General features: G+C 41.3%; 1 protein-coding gene and 1 long non-coding RNA gene across 4 annotated transcripts in view; one reads left to right on the top strand and one right to left on the bottom strand.

Annotated features, from left to right (window-relative positions):
* LOC141103555 (uncharacterized) overlaps positions 1-21,314 on the bottom strand; it is a 295,050-nt gene that overhangs the window by 176,853 nt on the left and 96,883 nt on the right. Inside the window, exon 2 of one of the 2 annotated variants that reach the window (XR_012235335.1) lies at positions 8,576-8,649. The exons of the other annotated variant lie outside the window; for it this stretch is intronic. This is a non-coding gene — a long non-coding RNA (uncharacterized lncRNA). The remainder of the gene's footprint in view (positions 1-8,575; positions 8,650-21,314) is intronic. 2 annotated transcript variants of the gene reach the window in all.
* Positions 1-21,314, top strand: part of LOC141103554 (flavin-containing monooxygenase 5-like) — a 207,981-nt gene that overhangs the window by 140,622 nt on the left and 46,045 nt on the right. For both annotated transcript variants that reach the window (XM_073593262.1, XM_073593263.1), the window contains exon 6: positions 19,743-19,939. In XM_073593262.1, the coding sequence (XP_073449363.1) occupies positions 19,743-19,939 (197 nt within the window). The remainder of the gene's footprint in view (positions 1-19,742; positions 19,940-21,314) is intronic.

The raw sequence follows: 21,314 nt of genomic DNA, 5'->3' as shown, positions 1-21,314 counted from the left end.
TGTGTGTGAATGACTTCCTAGTAGACCAGTCAGCTGACAAACTACAGGTGGTGGCATAGTTATACTCTGGTCTTGTGTAAGCACGTGCGTATTGTTTTTTGATTTGTTTCTTGTGTTCAGATTGGGGAATTTCAGGTTTTTGCTATTATTTGGCAGCGAGGATGGAGTGGGATTGCAGTAACAGCGATACCTTGCACATGTTAAAGCGGACCTTCAGTCATTTTTTAAACTTCCCATCTATTAATTCTTCTGCCCTTGTTGTTTTAACTTTGGATAGTAAAACATTTTTTTTTCTGCCAGTAAATACCTTATACAGCCCACTTCCTATTTCTTGTCTGGTAAAAAGCCTAGGCTTGTGACATCATGCACAGCCCTCTCTCTCACTCTTGTAAGAGTTTGCCAGGAAAGGAGGGGGTGAGCCATAAAAGGGTCAATAAGAGCTGCAGAGCTGGAGGTGTGTGTCTGTGTAAATCCAGGAAGTGAACAGGCAGCAGCTTCAGCTGCCCACAGTTAAAATGGATGCAGCCAGACGCAGGGGAGGGATATCTCTTTTTTTCAGCATATTTGGCAAGTACAGAATCACAGTATATATAAAATAATATGCAAATTGGTTGGAGGGAAGCTTCAGAATGGCAAAGATGTTTTATTACAATTATGTGAGCAGACTGCAGTTCCTTTTTACAGACATCCCAACCTGCAAAAAACACAGTTTACTCTGCTCATTTATCACAGGACACAGGAGTGATCTCACTCACTGTGTCCTATTCCTGACAGTTCCCCCTGCATCCGTCAGAAGAGGAGAGGAGGGGAGCCGGCTGTGGGGGACGAGGGGGGGCTGAAGAGAACACGGGGGCCAGAGGAGAACAGGGGTGAGGAGAAGGACACAGAGGGGCCAGGGGAGGAACACACAACAGCCAGGAATGATCGGTGCGCAGCAGGAGGAAGAGCTGTATCGATACAAAGGAGATTGGTGTTCACAGCTGCTCCCCGCCGCACCAATCATTCCCAGAAGTTCACAAGGCGTTTGTGGGTGTGCGGAAGCCGCCGCAGAAGTACGGGAGACTCCCGCACCTTGCGGGAGACTTGAGATATCTGTCTTTAAGGCCTCCTTTTTCAATGTACTCTCTGTACCCCGATCCATGACATGTGACCTCTGGCTCCTCCTGTTCTTTCCACCCCTCTAACAATATTGTGAAACTGCATTGTTGCAAGACACATATAGTGCAAACTGTAAGACAAAGAGGATATACTGTATCTTGGCTTATTGCGCTTATAAAACTCCCCTTTAAACATGTATATTAGTTTAAAAAGGCCATCTACTTGCCTTTTTAAACAGATAGGCATTTTTAAAATGAAGCTTTGTTCATGCAAACATCCAATAAACTCCAATAAAAAATCCAATAAACTAAATTTTAGTCATACATTTAGTCCAAAATGTATTCAGCCACATGTCTTTGGTAAAAAAAATGTCAATAAGCGTATATTTATTGGTTTGCGCAAAAGTTATAGCGTCTACAAACTAGGGTACATTTTCTGGAATTTACACAGCTTTTAGTTTATGACTGCCCATTGAATATTAATTTTTTTGTGATTGAATAATGACAAAAAAATAAAAATTTACAAAAAGTTGTCACTAAATGATATATTGCTCACACAGGCCATGGGCATATGTGGAATTGCACCCCAAAATACATTTAGCTGCTTCTCCTGAGTACGGGGATACCACATGTGTGGGACTTTTTGGGAGTCTAGCCACGCACAGGGCCCCGAAAACCAATCACCGCCTTCAGGCTTTCTAAGGGCGTAAATTTTTTGATTTTTGATTTCACTCCTCACTACCTATCACAGTTTTGAAGGCCATAAAATGCCAGGACAGTTGAACACCCCCCCCCCCCAAATGACCTCATTTTGGAAAGAAGACACCCCAAGCTATTTGCTGAGAGGCATGGTGAGTATTTTGCAGCTCTCATTTGTTTTTGAAAATGAAGAAAAAAATGTTGTATTTTTTTTTTCTTTTTTCAATTTTCAAAACTTTGTGACAAAAAGCGAGGTCTGCATCTGGATATGTGCCGATATGTGCCATCTGGACATTCCATGGCCTCCGAAACTGTGATAGGCAGTGAGGACTGAAATCAAAAATTTACACCCTTAGAAACCCTGAAGGCGGTGCTTGGTTTTTGGGGTCCCGTATGCGGCTAGGCTCCCAAAAAGTCTCACACATGTGGTACACTATTTGTTTACATGAAAAAATATTTTTTTTTTTGCATGAAAATTACTTTGAACCCCCAAACATTATATATTTTTTTAAAGCAAAGGCCCTACAGATTAAAATGGTGAGTGTTTCATTTTTTTTCCACACAGTATTTGCGCAGCGATTTTTCAAACGCATTTTTGGGGGAAAAAAACACACTTTTTTTTTATTTTAGTGCACTAAAACACACTATATTGCCCAAATGTTTGATGAAATACAAAAGATGATCTTAGGCTGAGTACATGGATACCAAACATGACATGCTTTAAAATTGCGCACAAACGTGCAGTGGCGACAAACCACATACATTTTTAAAAGCCTTTAAAAGCCTTTACAGGTTACCACTTTAGATTTACAGAGGAGGTCTATTGCTAAAATTACTGCCCTCGATCTGACCTTTGCGGTGATACCTCACATGCATGGTGCAATTGCTGTTTACATTTGACGCCAGACCAACGCTTGCGTTCGCCTTTGCGTGAGAGCATTGGGGGAAAGGGGTGCTTTTTTTTAAATTATTTTTTTTGCTTTTTTATGTTATTTTTAAACTGTTCCCTTCATTTTTTTTTTTTATCATTTTTATTGTTATGTCAGGGATTGTAAATATCCCCTATGATAGCAATAGGTAGTGACAGGTACTCTTTTTTGAAAAAAATGGGGTCTATTAGACCCTAGATCTCTCCTCTGCCCTCAAAGCATCTGACCACACCAAGATCAGTGTGATAAAAGGCTTTCCCAATTTCCCAATTGAAAAGTCATGAAATGCTCATAGCTTCCGGTTTCTTAGGCCATAGACATGATTGGAGCCATTCTGGTCTCTGCTCAGCTCTATGGCCAGCTGGCCGAATCACCGGCTGCATTCTCAGGTTCCCTGTTGGGACAGGGGAGCCAGAGAAAAACATGGAAGACGGTGGGGGGGAGGGACATTCCCTCCAACAGCTTGTAAAGGCAATCTAGAAGCTAATTAGCCACTAGGATTGCTTTTACATGAAAGCCGACTGCTAGCTGAAAAGAATGATACCAAGATGATACCTAAACCTGCAGGCATAATTTTGGTATAACCACTTAAAGTCCAGCAACATACCAGTACGTTGCTGGTATTTGTTGGGCATATATTGTAATCTTTTTTTTCATGCAGCCTGTGGACTGAACGAAAAAAAGAGATTGATTGGTGGGTATGCCCACCATTAGAATACCTCCCTTCATCCATCCACTTCTAATGATGGGCATACATGTACCATTTATATATGGCGAAGCATGGGGGCATCCGCCCCAAAAGTAAATAGCAAATCGCTCCTCCGCCCCTGCTGCCCCCATGCTTCGGCATATATCACCTTCGACAGCGCTGGAGTTACAGCTTTATGTATCGTGGGAGCAAACGCTGTTGCTGTCAAGATAAATAAATCCGCGCTGCAGCTGAATGGCGTACCTGAAAACAAAAGTAAAGTATAAAAAATTGCATACCTGAAAAGCAAACATGATAAAACATAATAACAATAAAACATTGCAGAATAGAATACAGTAAAAAAAGAGCAGAACAATAGAGAAAGAATAGAGAGAGAGAGAACAATAACATGACAACTATTTTTGTTTTTTTTATTTTATATATATATATATATATATATATATATATATATATATATATATATATTTTTTTTTTTTTTTTTTTTACACTTTTTTTTGTAACTGTAACTTTTATAACTGTAACCGGTTCCAGGTTCGGGTCTCTCAAAATGCGATGGCATCTTGGGAGACCCTGTGAAAGTGTGCCTAGTCTGTGCAATGCTGTACCCTACGCTAATACTCAACTAGTGTATGGTAGCGTTCAAAACATTCACCAATGCAAAGACCAGGATTGTCAGGACAGGAGGGACAATAATAGCGGGTGTCACGCCTATATCCGCGCTTGCTGCAGACACGACATCTTTTTTTGGGGGGTTCGTTGGGTAGGGGGACATAAAGAAAATGCCTCTCATGCAGTCGACTGCATTTGGTTGGGGATGTGAATGGGGGAAGTACGGGCGCTGCAGAAGTGGTGGGTTCCCAATTAGGATTGGCGAATGGGCATATGTGGAATTGCACCCCAAAATACATTTAGCTGCTTCTCCTGAGTACGGGGATACCACATGTGTGGGACTTTTTGGGAGTCTAGCCACGCACAGGGCCCCGAAAACCAATCACCGCCTTCAGGCTTTCTAAGGGCGTAAATTTTTGATTTCACTCCTCACTACTGATCACTGTTTTAGTGTCACTGGTCCCCAAAAAGTGTCAAAAGTGTCAGATGGTGTCTGATTTGTCTGCCGCAATATCGCAGCCCCGCTATAAGTCGCAGTCCCACTGCCATTACTAGTAAAAAATAAATAAACAAAAATTCCATAAATATATCCCATAGATTGTAGACACTATAACTTTTGTGCAAACCAATCAATATACGCTTATGCCACGTACACACGAGCGGAATGTCCGACAGAAAAAGTCAGACGGAAGCTTTTCATCGTATATTCCGATCGTGTGTATGCCTCATTGGACTTTCTTTTTCGAAAATTCTGACGGACCTAGAAATAGAACATGTTCTAAATATTTCCGATGGAACCAATTCCTATCGAGAAAACCGCTCATCTCTATGCTGTTCCGACGGACCAAAAACGACGCATGCTCTGAAGCAAGTACGAGACGGAACCTATTGGCTACTGGCTATTGAACTTCCTTTTTCTAGTCCCGTCGTACGTGCTGTACGTCACCGCGTTCTTGACGATCGCACTTTGGTGTGATCGTGTGTACGCAAGACAGTTTCAGCGGAATTCCGTCAGAACTCAGTTGGAAAAACCTTCAGAGTTTACTCTGATGGGAAAACCGGTCGTGTGTACGTGGCATTATTGGAATTTTTTTACCAAAAATATGTAGCAGAATACATATTGGCATAAATTGATGAAGAAATTAGATTTTTTTTACTTTTTTTTTTTTTAATTGGATGTTTTATAGCAGAAAGTAATAAAAAAAAAAATATATATATATATATATATATATATATATATATATATATATATATATATATATATATATATATATATATATATATATATATATATATGTATGTATATATATATATATATATATATTTTTTTTTTTTTTTTTGGCAAAATGGTCTGTTTATAGTTTATAGCGCAAAAAAATTAAAAAAGGCAGAGGTGATTTAATACCACTAAAATAAAGCTTTATTTGTGGGGAAAAAAGGACATATATTTTATGGGTACAGCTTTGCACGATTGTCATTTAAAATAACGCTGTGCCATATCACAAAAAATGGCCTGGTCGTGAAGAGGGGTAAATCTTCCAAAAGTCAAGTGGTTAATACACAGCACTATCACCAGTCCCTTTCATCCACTAAAAAGTGCTCTTGCCAGAACCGTTCATAGGCGCTGTGTGATATTACATGCAATCTTCTCTGTGCTCCATACAAAAAACTGTGTGCTTTCCCCCACACTCGACAGAAAGCATTTGACCCTATGCTGTACAGCAATGAGTCAAACTGCGCTTGTGGATTTCACTCTCCCGGGTAGTAATCTGCGATGGTCACTAGGTGTTGCTCTTTCTCCACTCCTCCCCTCTAGCCACAAAAGTGGAATCGATCCTCCTAGGAGCTTTGTGCATCTCAAATAGACAATGGGGACCACATGGGGGAACCACCATATTGTAGTACCTTTTATTAATTTATAATAATGTCCCCATTATGCTCACATTAGTAAAGCAAAAGATCACATGTGGACCTGGAAGCGCCACTCTGCGTGTGCCCCGTGGGCCAGAAGTGACGTCACCCGAAGTCCTGACCGACGCATTTCACCTAGCCAATCAGGTGTCTTCAGGAGCAGCAGCTGGATTGATTCCACTGTTGTGGCTGGAGGAGAGGAGTGGAGAAAGAGTGACACCTAGTGCCCAGCGCAGATTACTACCCGGGAGGGTGAAATCCACAAGCGCAGTTTGGCTCATTGCTGTACAGCATAGGGTCAATTGCTTTCTGGTGAGTGTGGGGAGAAGCACACAGCTTTTTGAATGGAACACAGAGAAGATTGCATGTAATATCACACAGCACCTATGAACTGTCTGGCAAGAGCACTTTGTATTAGATGAAAGGGACTTGTTATGCACTAGAGGACTATAAATTTTGTTATGGATGGCTATTTCTAACACAGAGGATGGATGATATATTAATTTGTGGTGGAAGGTATTGTGAAGAGTGGTGACAGCGCTATGTATTAAAATAGCTAGCAGGATTATATATAGATTCAATACGACAGGATTCTTGCTCTTCCTTTCTGCATATGAGAGCATCCTGAGTTTGTATATTATATATATATGTATGTGAGCAATTCAAGAGCCTTATATCCATCTGCGAGCATTTCTTAATAATACAGGAGAGAGAGACATCCATCTGTAAATACTGCAGCTGCCTGTCTGTGGTATTAATAGGATCAGAAGAACACCAGCAATTGTCTTCAGGTAGCTTTAGGTGCACACTGTGCAGATGACACAGTACACTAACTGTAAATACTGCAGCTGCCTGCCTGTGGTATTAATAGGATCAGAACAACAGCAATTGTCTTCAGGTAGCTTGAGGTGCACACTGTGAAGAGGACACAGTACACTAACTGTAAATACTGCAGCTGCCTGCCTGTGGTATTAATAGGATCAGAACAACAGCAATTGTCTCCAGGTAGCTTTAGGTGCACACTGTGCAGAGGACACAGACCACTAACTGTAAATACTGCAGCTGCCTGTGGTATTAATAGGATCAGAACAACAACAATTGTCTTCAGGTAGCTTTAGGTGCACATTGTGCAGAGGACACAGTACACTAACTGTAAATATGCAGCTGCCTGCCTGTGGTATTAATAGGATCAGAACAACAGCAATTGTCTTCAGGTAGCTTGAGGTGCACACTGTGCAGAGGACACAGTACACTAACTTTAAATACTGCAGCTGCCTGCCTGTGGTACTAATAGGATCAGAAGAATACCAGCAATTGTCTTCAGGTAGCTTTAGGTGCACACTGTGCAGAGGACACAGTACACTAACTGTAAATACTGCAGCTGCCTGCCTGTGGTATTATTAGGATCAGAACACCAGCAATTGTCTTCAGGTAGCTTTAGGTGCACACTGTGCAGAGGACACAGTACACTAACTGTAAATACTGCAGCTGCCTGCCTGCGGTACTAGTAAGATGAGAAGAACACCAGCAATTTTCTTCAGGTAGCTTTAGGTGCACACTGTGCAGAGGACACAATACACTAACTGTAAATACTGAAGCTGCCTGCCTGTGGTATTAATAGGTTTAGAACACCAGCAATTGTCTTCAGGTAGCTTTAGGTGCACACTGTGCAGAGGACACAGGACACTAACTGTAAATACTGTAAATACACCTGCCTGCCTGTCAGTATATTAGGAAGAGAATAACCAGAACGGATATAGCTAAACTGAATACAGTGTGTATATATATATATATATATATATATATATTTATACAACACCTAGGATGCATATATATACACAATACACTGTAAGTGCAGCTAACTGACTCGCCTGCCTACTCTAACTAATCTAACTTAAATCAAATGACACTGTCTCTCTGTCTATCTCTCTCCGCCGCCGCAACACACTACACAAGGCCGCCACGCAATCGGCCTTATATAGTGTGGGGCGTGTACTAAATCCCCCGAGCCCAAATTGGCCAAAGCCACCCTGGCTTTGGCCAATTACGGCTCTCTGTACAGACGCCGCTGTGATTGACTAAGCATGCGGGTCATAGTGCATGCTTGGCCAATCATCAGCCAGCAATGCACTGCGATGCAGCAGTGAATTATGGGGATTGATGCACCATTGATTGACTCGAATTTGGCGCGGACGGCCCATAACGTTCGCAATTCGATGAACAATCGAATAGACGATGTTCGAGTCGAACATGGTTCGACTTGAACTCAAAGCTTATCCCTACTTCTTTGACACAATTTGGAAGAACTGAGATTTATATAATAATGATCCCGCGCTGTGACACACGGCGATTTGTTCTTCCAGTTACACACTCTACATGTTTTGGATTACACCCTTCTTCAGGCGTATATTAGGTCAGAAAATGATCTACAAGAAAGCATATAAATCAAATATACAGTATTAGAATTGAAAACACATAACTAATAACCAACCTTCATGGTATACTGTCATGCATCTTAAATCAGTAAACATAGAGTCTAATATGCCCCTCAGTATATCCCTAAATATTGAGGATTAAGCCCATGTGAAATGTTTGATTTTGGAGCAAAACAGGAAACTCACCCACATAGCCGCCACCAGAGTTTTTGGGTGTCACAAGGCCAAAAATTGGCAATCTCCCGGGCGAGTGCGGGAACCTGGAAAAGTGAAGTCACATAAAGAGACTGTTGCATAAAAAAGAAAATACTTTAAAAATAAAAAACTAATATTTAAAAAATTCATAGGGTGGAGAAATCTATCTCACAGCCATCATAATTCAGATAATTATCAGCATGGATTTCTCCCAGCTTATGCCTAACCCAGGGAACCTGCCAAACTCCTTAATATATTTCATCACTACCGGCAGGGATGAGCAGATATCGGTCAAGAAAAAAAGGAGATCATCTGCATATAATGATATCTTTTCCTCCATATCTCCCCTAGTTAGACCTGTAACATCAGAAGATGCCCGCATAAGACAAGCCAAAGGCTCTATAGAGAGGGCAAAAAGCAGGGGGGACTATGAGATTGAAGGCCATTGACCCTAACTGATGCCACCGGAGCGGTATATAGCAATCGCACCCACTGGCAAAAGCTAGAGCCAAGTCAAAATTTTTCAAAATTGGCTCACAGGTATGGCCATTCGACACTGTCGAAAGCCTTGATTTTTGTAGCATCTGATATTAGATATTGTAGGTATCTAGATATGCGCATCTGATATTAAATGCTGTTGACTTATTGGGCATGAATCCTACCTGATCTGAATGGATAATATGTTTAATAACCTTATTTAATCTAGTAGCAAGTATCTTAGCAAGAATTTTAACGTCTATAGATAGTAGAGAGATTGGTTTGTAAGATTCAGGATATAGCAAGTGTTTATCCTTTTTGGGTATAACTACTATTACAGATTGACCCATAGTGTCTGGAAGCCGACCCAGATGAAAAGCCTCATTTAATGTACTAAAGAGGGCGGGAAGCATCTCTTTATTGTATTTTTTTATAGATCTCTATAGGGAGACCATCGGTCCCTGGGGCTTTAGAGTTAGAGAAACTAGCCAGCCCACTTTCCACTTCCAATAGAGTGAATGGAGCATTAAGGATCTCTCTCTCTTCTATTGGGATAACCGGAAGATTAATACTGGCCAAATAACTAGATAGCTCTGCTGGGGTATAGTCAACCCTAGAAGTATATAAATCCTGAAAACAGGACTTGAAGATAGATATAATAGAGCTAGGCTGATTGAACACCTTTCCCTCTTTATTCATTAGAGCTGAGACATGTGTAGGGTTAGATTGAGACCTCACTATCTGAGCCAATAGTTTACCATTCGCCTCTCCCTCAGCCCAGCTGAGTCTCTTCTGAAAGAAGTGTTTATTCTAGGCCCTAGATTCCAACAGTTCGTTCAGCCTATTTTGAGATGAGAGCTATTCTTGTTGAGCACCCGGAGAGGAATTTTGAATGTACATGACTTCCGCCACAAAGGTATCAGCCTTTGCAAGTTCGAACTCTCTACGGGAAGCACTTTTAATAACACTTATATTCTGGATTAACAATCCCTGAAGATAGGCCTTAAGAGCATCCCATACAACTCATATGGAAGCAGAGCCCAAATCGAGGGACCAAAAATCCACAATATGAGTGGAAATGGCATCCTCTTTGGGAAATAGTTCCAACCAAAAGAGGTTCAGCCGCCATTGCTTATTATTACTTATTAGACTCCCGATGCCCCAATGTTACGTTAACTAGCAGAGGGGAGTGATCTGAGATTCCTCGGAAATCCCTGGAAATGAGCTGACTAAATATTTCTGATATGGGATATATGGGAGGGTATATGTATAGCGGCCAAAATCAACTCAAGATCGTCCAACTTGCATTGTAGAAAAAAATGTATTTGCCATTTTCGTCTACCATAGTCCTACTGCAGGAGAATACCACACCAGTGTAGACCAGAATAGAAACTCAACATGAATGGGAGGTAAAGAGCGAATAGTATGCCTCTCTGACCAATCAGCTCTACAGAAATCTGGTCACGCTGGCTGTGTCTCCTGCAGGCAGACGAGGACGGGACGAAAAGAAGCAATGTAATCAAATACAGACTGTCTTTTTAAAGCATTGTTCATTCCCCTAACATTCCAAGATAATAGTCTAATTGATTGATTTACCATAGGTACAATGCCAAAATACCACTACTAGTCAACCAACCTGCACTAAATAAAAAAAAATATAACATGCAAATATAAAACATAATAATAAATAGTCCAAGAACCCCCCCCCCCCCAAAATAAAAAGATAAAAAAAAGGAAAAGAAAAACAGTTCCTCACGGGAAAAAGCCACTAATGTAAGGAAAAAAAAAACATTCAGTGGCTTTCGCTGATTAGGGCTCCAACAGCCTGGCTTATAGTGAAAAAATAGACCAATGCCCCGACAGTTTACATTATATAGATTGTGTAAAAAGTACGTGTAAATATCGCGCTCTCAGAGAAAACATGAGCAGCTGGCACAAACAAGTGATCTAAACCTGTAAATAATATAGTGTTAAGAAAAAGTGCAGCGCTAAAAAATGAGTGATAAATGACATTGATTCATATCATACAATGTAAATACATATATACCAAAGGTGTGCATTAGTATGATTGATAGATATACGATATGAACATAATTCTCGAATATTCTTAAGTGACACACTGTTGAAAATTGAGTCCGTGAAACATCCACTGAAGTGTGTATATATTTAACACTAAAAGTGTGGGAAATTGAGTCCATGGAACAACCACTGAGGTGTGTATATATCTAACACCAAAAAGTGTGGAAAGGCAATGTAGTGTTGATAGAAGATCCACCACCGTTTTTAAAAGGGGGGGCTTACCAGAACGATTGGACACAGATGGGTGTACACCCACTGTGTCAATCAGGCTTATAAAGATGAAGATCCCTGAAGATGTTATAACGGTGACCAGGATACTAGTAGATAGTGTATATGGCAAGGAAGGGCAAATCCAATCAGATATCCAAAGCATATGTGGAAAAAATGTGAGAGCACATAGCGTGATACTGTATAAAAAGCTTTAAAGCATATTTATTGAAGGTAAAACACTCACATTTATGAAGATAAAAAACAGCGCTGAGTATTGATAAAATAAGGCAGTGTCAATGGAGTCAGCAATCCGACCCGACGCGTTTCGTCCTACCGGACATCATCTGGGGTGCCTCACCATTCTGTACACTGCCCCTTATATATGATAAGTGACCCCCTTGTTGAAATGTGGCTCCAATCGGTAGTGCTGTTAGTGGGAGGCTACTTCCGGGTAGGGGGAAGATGGCTCCGACCGCGTGCGTTGCACGCCTCTCTTAGATGAATATAATGAAGTGCACGCATGCGCGTCGCCCTAGCAACATACCACGCTCACTCCAAACACGTACGTCCAAAGCCGTCAGCGTAGGAATGACAGCGTGGCGCCAAACACAAGACGTAATGACGTCACAGCGCCGCGTATCGAACCTCGTTCTGGGTGGATGGTGGAACGCACCGAAGGAGGAAGTGGGAGTATACCATGTTGGTAATATGTTGCGGAATCTAGGTGCATAACAAAAAACCATGAAGAAGGAAAGTGATCGTCTATTAGAAAAACACTAAGTATAATCGAATAAGATTTTGCCCATGTATACAAATACATAACGTGAATCTGGGCATTAGCTTAACTTTTTGTGGCATGACCACAAAATATATAAATAAATACATAAGTTTGATGTACAAAAGGGGGGTTCATGAAAAACTTAGATGAATATAATGAAGTGCACGCATGCGCGTCGCCCTAGCAACATACCACGCTCACTCCAAACACGTACGTCCAAAGCCGTCAGCGTAGGAATGACAGCGTGGCGCCAAACACAAGACATAATGACGTCACAGCGCCGCGTATCGAACCTCGTTCTGGGTGGATGGTGGAACGCACCGAAGGAGGAAGTGGGAGTATACCATGTTGGTAATATGTTGCGGAATCTAGGTGCATAACAAAAAACCATGAAGAAGGAAAGTGATCGTCTATTAGAAAAACACTAAGTATAATCGAATAAGATTTTGCCCATGTATACAAATACATAACGTGAATCTGGGCATTAGCTTAACTTTTTGTGGCATGACCACAAAATATATAAATAAATACATACGTTTGATGTACAAAAGGGGGGTTCATGAAAAAGGAAAAATTAATAGAGGAAAAATTAATAAAGGAAAAATTATTATTGAGCCACAGTCTCTCATGGGGGTCTAAAGCCACAGATATCAATAAAAGTATACGGCTAATACTTATCTCAATCTAAACAGAAATAGGATGACTGGTGTGATGGCTAATACATGACTCGATCTAATGGGTATCATCTCTCAACAGAGCAGAAAAAATTCTTTAATAATAGAGAAGGGAGGGACAGTAAAAAGAAGGCACAGCAATTTAGGATTGATTAATAAAGGCATTAATGTCCCACTCGACATTGAGCCCCAAAGGCATGTGGGACTGGATTTCGTATATCCAATACGTCTCTAATTGGGATACACCACGGGTAGAAGCCCCTCCATGCCAAGAAGGGACATATCGGTCGATAATGAGAAATTGTGATCCAGGGGGATCTCGGTTGTGGTACTGTCTGTAGTGTCTAGGGACAGTATGTTTGGTGTCTCTCCCTATGATTTTTGCTACATGTTCACCGACCCGGGTGGAAAACGCCCTAGTGGTGCGGCCCACATAGTGTTTCCCACACGGGCAGGTGATGAGGTAGACCACGTTTCTTGTTGCGCATGTGCAGATAGATCTTGTTGGTTACGTTAGACCGAAATTCTAAAGTTTTGTGTCTACCACTAAGGTTATAATGACACACAGTGCATTTCTTGCATGGAAAGTATCCCACTAGTTCGTGAAAGAAAGTATGGCGTTTGGGGGGATCAATTATGTTTGGAGCAACCTTACTTTGTAGTGAAGGGGCCCCTCTATAAATGACCTTAGGTCTTTCAGGTAAGATGTCACACAATATACGGCCATTTCTCAATACCCCCCAGTAAAGTTCCATGATGGTTTTAATGTCTTTGTATTGGGTGGAAAAAGAGGTCATCATGGAGTATTTGTAAGTATCATTGGGGGAGTGGGAAATTTTCGGAGTCAGTAATGATCTCCTATCTATTTGTGTGACGTATTGTATTTTTGATAACAGAGTGGCTGCATCATACCCTTTATCCATGAATTTTTGTTTCAAAGATAAAGCCTGTACTCGGAATGCCTCGATGGTAGTGCAATTCCTCCTCAGCCTTAGGAACTCGCTGCGGGGGACTGATTTAAGCCAAGACCTATGATGGCAACTGTCGATAGGTATAAAACTATTGCGATCGGTTGGCTTGAAATGAGTTTTGAAACTGAACTGGCGAGAGGTAATCTCTATGTCCAGATCCAGAAAGTGCACCTTAGTTGGACTGTATTCAAGAGTCAAAGAAATTCCCCTGTCATTGCTGTTAAGTATTGAGAAGAATTCTTCGAGTGATTCGGGGGGACCATCCCAAAGGAGGAGGATGTCGTCTATATATCTGGCCCAGAAAACCAGACATGGCCTATGCTCGGAATAGACGACATCCTCCTCCCACTTGGCCATAAAGAGATTAGCAAGGCTGGGAGCAAATTTGGCCCCCGTTGCTACGCCTTTATGATGTAAATAAAATTTATTATCAAACCAAAAATAGTTGTGTGTTATTGCAAACTCCAATAGTTCAATGATATACTGTCTTTGAATATCAGTAAGCGATAAGTCTCCCCGCAGAAAATATGTAACTGCTTCCAGGCCTAGGTTATGTGGGATACACGTATAAAGGGATGCCACGTCAGCAGTGGTAAGTAAATAATCTTCTTTCAAAGAGATACCTTCTAATTTTCTGATGGTATCTGTAGTGTCTTTTAAGTATGATGGAGTTTTTTTGACTAGTGGCTGTAAATAAAAATCTACATAACAGCCGATACATGATGTTAGTGAGTTTATACCACTTATTATCGGTCTCCCTGGTGGATGCAGGGGGTCCTTATGGATTTTTGGTAAGTGGTAGATAATTGGAATTCTGGGTGCCGTGGGTATTAGATAGGCCTTCTCTTTTTTGTTTTTGTATTTGTATTTGTCTGTCAAATCCCTTCTTTACCAATGTGGTTAAATCTCTTTTATACCCATTTGTAGGGTTAGAGAGTAGTTCTGCGTAAGTATCCTGATCACTCAGGATCCTGTGCATTTCTAAAATGTAATCGGACTTGTTCATTACAATAATTCCTCCACCCTTGTCTGCTGTGCGGACAATCAGATCTTTTCGGTCGCATAATGATTTGAGGCCTTTTTTATTCATAGAGAAGTTCTGACATTTCTTAATAGGTAGATCCGCTAAGTCCTTAAGTACTAAATCTCTGAAAATAGTGACTGCAGGGGCAGCAGGCACAGGGGGACTGAATAGGGAGGGGTTAGCCAGACCCAAGTGTACTGTCCCTGAAGTCACGGCTCTGTCCATAGGGGGGCCGTGTTTGAAGAAATGTAACGTTGGATGTTAATTTTCCTTATACATTTATGGATATCAATAAACGTATTGAACTTGTCCAGTTTTTTTGGGGGGGGCAAACCTAAGGCCCTTGTCAAGGATAGCTAACTCCTCTTTGGTTAGTTGTTTTGTGCTCAGATTGAATACCCCTTGGCCTAATGAACTCTTTTTCTTTTTCCACTGGATTCTCCTCCCCCCTCTGGAGCCTCTCTTGGATCTATGGACCTTTGGGGTCCTGGTCTGGCCTGATGAAAATCCTTATAATAAGGGTCATGGCTGTAATAATCTTGGTCATAATAGGCCCCAGTATATTCATCTCCATAGTCATCCTGTCTATCGTAGAGGGGGGCGAACCTGTTATAGGTATTAATAGGCGGACGATTTGAATGGTAGGAGTCTCGACCATAGGGAGTATTTGGGTGGTTGGACCTCCGGGGAGAATCTGAATATGCTCTATTCCCCTGTTCATAAGGGGGTCTAGAGGCATATTGATTACCTCTAGATTTTCCTCTTTGTCCTTTTGTGTTGATATAATTATTCCTACCACCTTTAGGTGTATGAGTAGTATAGGTGAGGAGTATAATATCTGGGGTGTCCGCCTTTTTGGGGAGGTGGGCCCTCTCTATTGTTATGAGGATCTATCCTTGGTCTAGATGGTAATCTAGGTCTCTCAGTGTTAGTCGGGTTGGTAATTCCCTGGCCAACATTGGGTTGTAAATCAGATTATTTGTAGTAGAGGGATCGGGGGTAGGTGTAGTGATGGCTGTGGCTTTAGACCCCCATGTGAGACTGTGGCTCCATAATAATTTTTCCTCTATTAATTTTTCCTTTTTCATGAACCCCCCTTTTGTACATCAAACGTATGTATTTATTTATATATTTTGTGGTCATGCCACAAAAAGTTAAGATAATGCCCAGATTCACGTTATGTATTTGTATACATGGGCAAAATCTTATTTGATTATACTTAGTGTTTTTCTAATAGACGATCACTTTCCTTCTTCATGGTTTTTTGTTATGCACCTAGATTCCGCAACATATTACCAACACAGTATACTCCCACTTCATCCTTCGGTGCGTTCCACCATCCACCCAGAACGAGGTTCGATACGCGGCGCCGTGACGTCATTACGTCTTGTATTTGGCGCCGCGCTGTCATTCCTACGCTGACGGCTTTGGACATACGTGTTTGGAGTGAGCGTGGTATGTTGCTAGGGCGACGCGCACGCGTGTGCTTCATTATATTCATCTAAGAGTGGCGTGCAACGCACGCGGTCGGCGCCATCTTCCCCCTACCTGGAAGTAGCCTCCCACTAACAGCACCACCGATTGGAGCCACATTTCAACAAGGGGGTCACGTATCATATATAAGGGGCAGTGTACAGAATGGTGAGGCACCCCAGATGATGTCCGGTAGGACGAAACGCATCGGGACGGATTGCTGACACCATTGACACTGCCTTATTTTACCAAGACTCAGCGCTGATTTTTATCTTCATAAATGTGAGTGTTTTACCTTCAATAAATATGCTTTAAAGCTGTTTATACAGTATCACGCTATGTGCGCTCACATTTTTTCCACATATGCTTTGGATATCTGATTGATTTGCCCTTCCTTGCCATATACACTATCTACAAGTATCCTGGTCACCTTTATAACATCTTCAGGGATCTTCATCTTTACAAGCCTGATTGACACAGTGGGTGTACACCCATCTGTGTCCAATCGTTCTGGTAAGCCCCCCCCTCTTTTAAAAACGGTGGTGGATCTTCTATCAACACTGCATTGCCTTTCCACACTTTTTGGTGTTAGATATATACACACCTCAGTGGATGTTCCATGGACTCAATTTCCCACACTTTTTAGTGTTAAATATATACACACTTCAGTGGATGTTTCACGGACTCAATTTTCAACAGTGTGTCACTTAAGAATATTTGAGAATTATGTTCATATCGTATATCTATCAATCATACTAATGTACACCTTTGGGATATATGTATTTGCATTGTATGATATGAATCAATGTCATTTATCACTCATTTTTTAGCGCTGCACTTTTTCTTTACACTATATTATATAGATTTCCAGAGAAAGTGGGCCTATCACCCCAAGGTTTAATAAGTTCTAACTTGACCGTCAAGCCAGTCCTGTGCTTCCAGGGGTGTTTGAAGTATTTGTACATTGCCTTCACAGACCATTCGCAGACAGGCAGGATATAACATAGAGTATTTTAACCCTTGGAGTAACAGGCGTTTCTTCACTTCTTGAAAATTTGCCCTTTGTTTCTGAACCTCTGGTGAAAGATCAGGAAAAAACATGATTTTTGATCCATAATATTTAATATCGTTTAGAGCCCATGCCTGTCTCAGAATATTTTCCTTGTCTCTACAATTTAGAAGACGTATTAGAAAAGGCTTTCAGAGGGTGGGTAGGGACCCAATGGGCACGTTCTATTACAAGTAATGAAGAAAACTGGTCCATCGTTCAGCAAAGTTAATTGGGTCATTAACCACAGCATTCTCTGGTAAACCCAGTACCCGGACATTATTAGAACGTAAACGATTCTCCATGTCTTCAACTTTGGAGATTGTAGTATTTAACATGCGGGTAGCAGCCTTCATCTCTGTTACTATGGGAGGAAAATTATCCTCTATACTGCTAACCCTATTTTCTAATGTCTTAGTGCGTTCCTGTTCATTTTGGAGATCGCCATGTATATGAACAACTTCTTTCCGCATGGCCTGTACCTGGCCTGTAAGTATGGAAAGGGAGGAAGAACAATGTTGTATCAAAGAATAAACATCCCTTAGTGTAGGTTCAAGACCCCACACAATGGGTATTCAGATATATATATATATATATATATATATATATATATATATACACACACACTTTTTTTTCAGTGTTTGAACATTGTAGCTCTGATGCTGGTTGTTCATAGGTTACATCTTCAATATGTACTGTGCCTTTGTTAGACTGGAGTATCATTGGTTCCTGGTTAGAGCATTATAGCCTACTTTCTTAATGATATTTGAGGACACAAATAGCTTGAAATGTTTTTAGCATAGTGATCTTTTGGAATAATTGCATATACAGTAAAGATGGCTGATGCTTATGTATCCTGTTGCTTTAGAGTTAAGTCTTCTGTACAGTATACTGTAAAAAAAATGTTAAAAAGTTAGTGCTTATAAAAGCACACATCTGTATTTCTGACCAATAAATCTAAAATTGACTATATACAGTACATTAAAATGTGAATGTACATTATCCTTAAAATTTACCAGTAAAAACATAGGGTTTGATTTACTAAAACTTCAGAGTGCAAAATCTGGTGTTGCTGTGCATGATAGCCTCTAACTTCAGCTCAATTAAAGGGGTTGTAAACCCTCAAGGTTTTTCATCTTAATGCATTCTATGCATTAAGGTGAAAAACCTTCTGTAGTGCAGAAGCCCCCCAGAGCCCCCCTTTTACTTACCTGAGCCCAATCTTTTCAGCGACGAGAATTAGCCCAGCAGCTTAAGCCGCTGTCTTGGGTCCTCATTGGATAGATTGATAGAAGAAGCAGCCATTAGCTCCCGCTACTGTCAATCAAAATCATGTGACACGGGAGTCAGGGGCTGGGCCGAATCCTGCTGTCTGTGTCAATGGACGCAGCAACAGGACTCGGGAGCCCCCTTGGAATGCGGGTCTCCTGCAGGTCTCCGAGGGGGCACCCGATGCGGGGAGGATCCAGGAGCGCCGCTGGAGGACTCAAGAAAAGGAGGATCAAGGCCACTTGCACAGAGGCTGTAAGTATACCATGTTTGTTATTTAAAAAAAAAAAAAAGAAAAACAAACCATTACAACCCATTTAAACTTTGAAAAAAATACCTTGAAGCTTTTTGGTTTCTGTGCAGTGCTGCACCTGATTTTGTACTCTCTAATTTAAGTAAATCAACCCCATAGTGTGAAGGGCAACCTAAAAGATCTTTTTCATTTATTTTCAATCAGGTCTTAGTACTACATTGTTTAGAATGTAAACTAGAGAGTTCTTTAGTATAAACAGACATCTAGGAAGAAAAATTATTTTGAACAGATGTACTAATTTCTTTAAAAATGCAACTGTAGTTTCTCATACTACATGATTGGTACATCTAGAGGAGATTGTACCATTAAATTGTACAATGTGTGGCTGACCTACCTACTGCATGAAAAATTAAGAATGTGTGGGTGGGATATATATAGGCCAATAAACAGGACAAGCCATCTTTTCACATGCAGTACCAACTGTGGGGTTAAAAGTGCTTTTTTTTCCATGGCCAGAAGTCAGATATAGCGGAGCCTTAGATTTAACATAGCACATATTAAGTTATGAGGCTGTAGGTACAAAAGCACTTAGGCACACTCACGGGAAGTGCGCTATTTTTTTCAGGAGGAAATTCAGTGTATTACAGTGTACACTTAAGCAGTAAGTGTACTGCTTAAGTGCAATTAACATTACTAACATTTCTAAGCATTCTCTGACTCTAAAATATAGCAAATCTTCAATTTTGAGTTCAGGTCCACTTTAAGGTGAATGTTTGACAGTCTATTTTTAAGAAATAGTGTTAGGTTAGTCAAGTGTGTTTCTAGCTCTCCATACGTCACCTTGTTGCTTATATCTAAGCCTTCTAAAGCTACTTTGCAACATTTTCTCCACTGTTTTTTAGGTATACCTCAGCACCAGAAGAGGGGCCTGGTTGATAAATCGTGTTTGTGATAATGGCTTTCCATTCGACATAGTTATGACCACTCGCTTCAATGCCAATATTCTAAGTGCTTTTCCAAAGTTTAGTAACAACTTCTTTGAGAAAAAAGTAAACAACAGAGTTGACCACGACAACTTTGGTCTAAAACCTAAACACAGGTAATGAGGTCTTATTTTCTTTATTCAGGATATATTCTTAAAAAGGTTGCAGAAGAATTCAGAAAAGCGAAACAGGAGATGGATGATATGAAAGACCAAACATTCTATGTCAAGCAATTAACAACCTGCCCACACTGAAAAAACATGTCCAAGAGGGTTTTCCTTGATAAAGTAGATTACTGGTTAATTTCCTAGATGTAAAACCCCCCTGTTCACTAGTGGCGTAGCATAAGTTGTCAACGCTCGGGGCAAAGCAAGTAATTTGCAACTCCTAACCCATAGCACGCCCTGAGTCCCTTCCACTAATGCGGTATTTACCCCCTTACCCCCTAAGCACATTTATTGTATTTTAAGAAAATACTAATGTTAACAGGAGTAGGTGAATGTACTGTTGGTATTTACCATAATGTTCTCTTCTGACTATACTACTGACTTAACAGTTATCGCTGATTAAGATATTGTATGCTTCAGCCCCTTTAACTGCTTGCCGTCTGCCCCGCTGTCATTTAGCGGCTCTCGTTCTGGGATGCTGTCATATGACGGCGCCCCAGAATGGCCGCTCTCACGCGCCCCAGGGGGTGTCCAGCGTGGCAATCACGGCGTGTTGCTAGGACATGGCGCGACCCCGATCTCTGTAAAGAGGCGCGTCCGCGGCTCTTTAACCATGTGATCGGCTGTGTCCAATCACAGCCGGTCACATATAAACAAGGAAGTGCCGTAATCGTCTCTCTTCGCCTCACACTGACAGAGTGTCCTGATTACAATATAGCAATATAGTGTCACCATACAGTGCCTACCATTGCCCACCAATGGCAGTAATCAGCGCCTACAAGTGCCACCAATCAGTGCCCATCAGCAATGCCAGTCAGTGCTGGCAATCAGTGCCACCTATCAGTTCTGCCCATCAATGCCCATCACTGCTGTCGATCAATGCCCATCAGTGTCGCCCATCAGTGCCATCCATCAATACCCATCAGTGCCTATCAGTACCGCCTATTCATGCCGCATATCAGTGCCCACCAGTGCCGCCTATCAGTGCCGCCTATTAGTGCCCATCAGTGCCACCTAACAGTTCCTATCAGTGCTCATCAGTGCCACGTATCAGTGCCCATAAGTGCAGCATATTAGTGCCTCCTCATCAGTGCCACCTCATCAGTGCCCATAAGTGCTGCCTCATCAGTGCCCATAAGTGCGGCATATTAGTGCCTCCTCATCAGTGCCCATAAGTGCCACCTCATCAATGCCCACCAGTTCAGCCTATCAGTGCCCATCAGTGCAGCCTCATCAGCACACATCAGTGAAGGCAAAAAATTACTTAGTTACAAAATTTACTGACAGAAAAAAGTTCAACATTGTTGGTCTTTTTTTTTTTTGT

Source organism: Aquarana catesbeiana, linkage group LG07 (genome assembly GCF_042186555.1).
Source record: "Aquarana catesbeiana isolate 2022-GZ linkage group LG07, ASM4218655v1, whole genome shotgun sequence".
NCBI classification, from domain to species: domain Eukaryota; kingdom Metazoa; phylum Chordata; class Amphibia; order Anura; family Ranidae; genus Aquarana; species Aquarana catesbeiana.
This window is presented reverse-complemented; position numbering and strand designations above follow the sequence as displayed.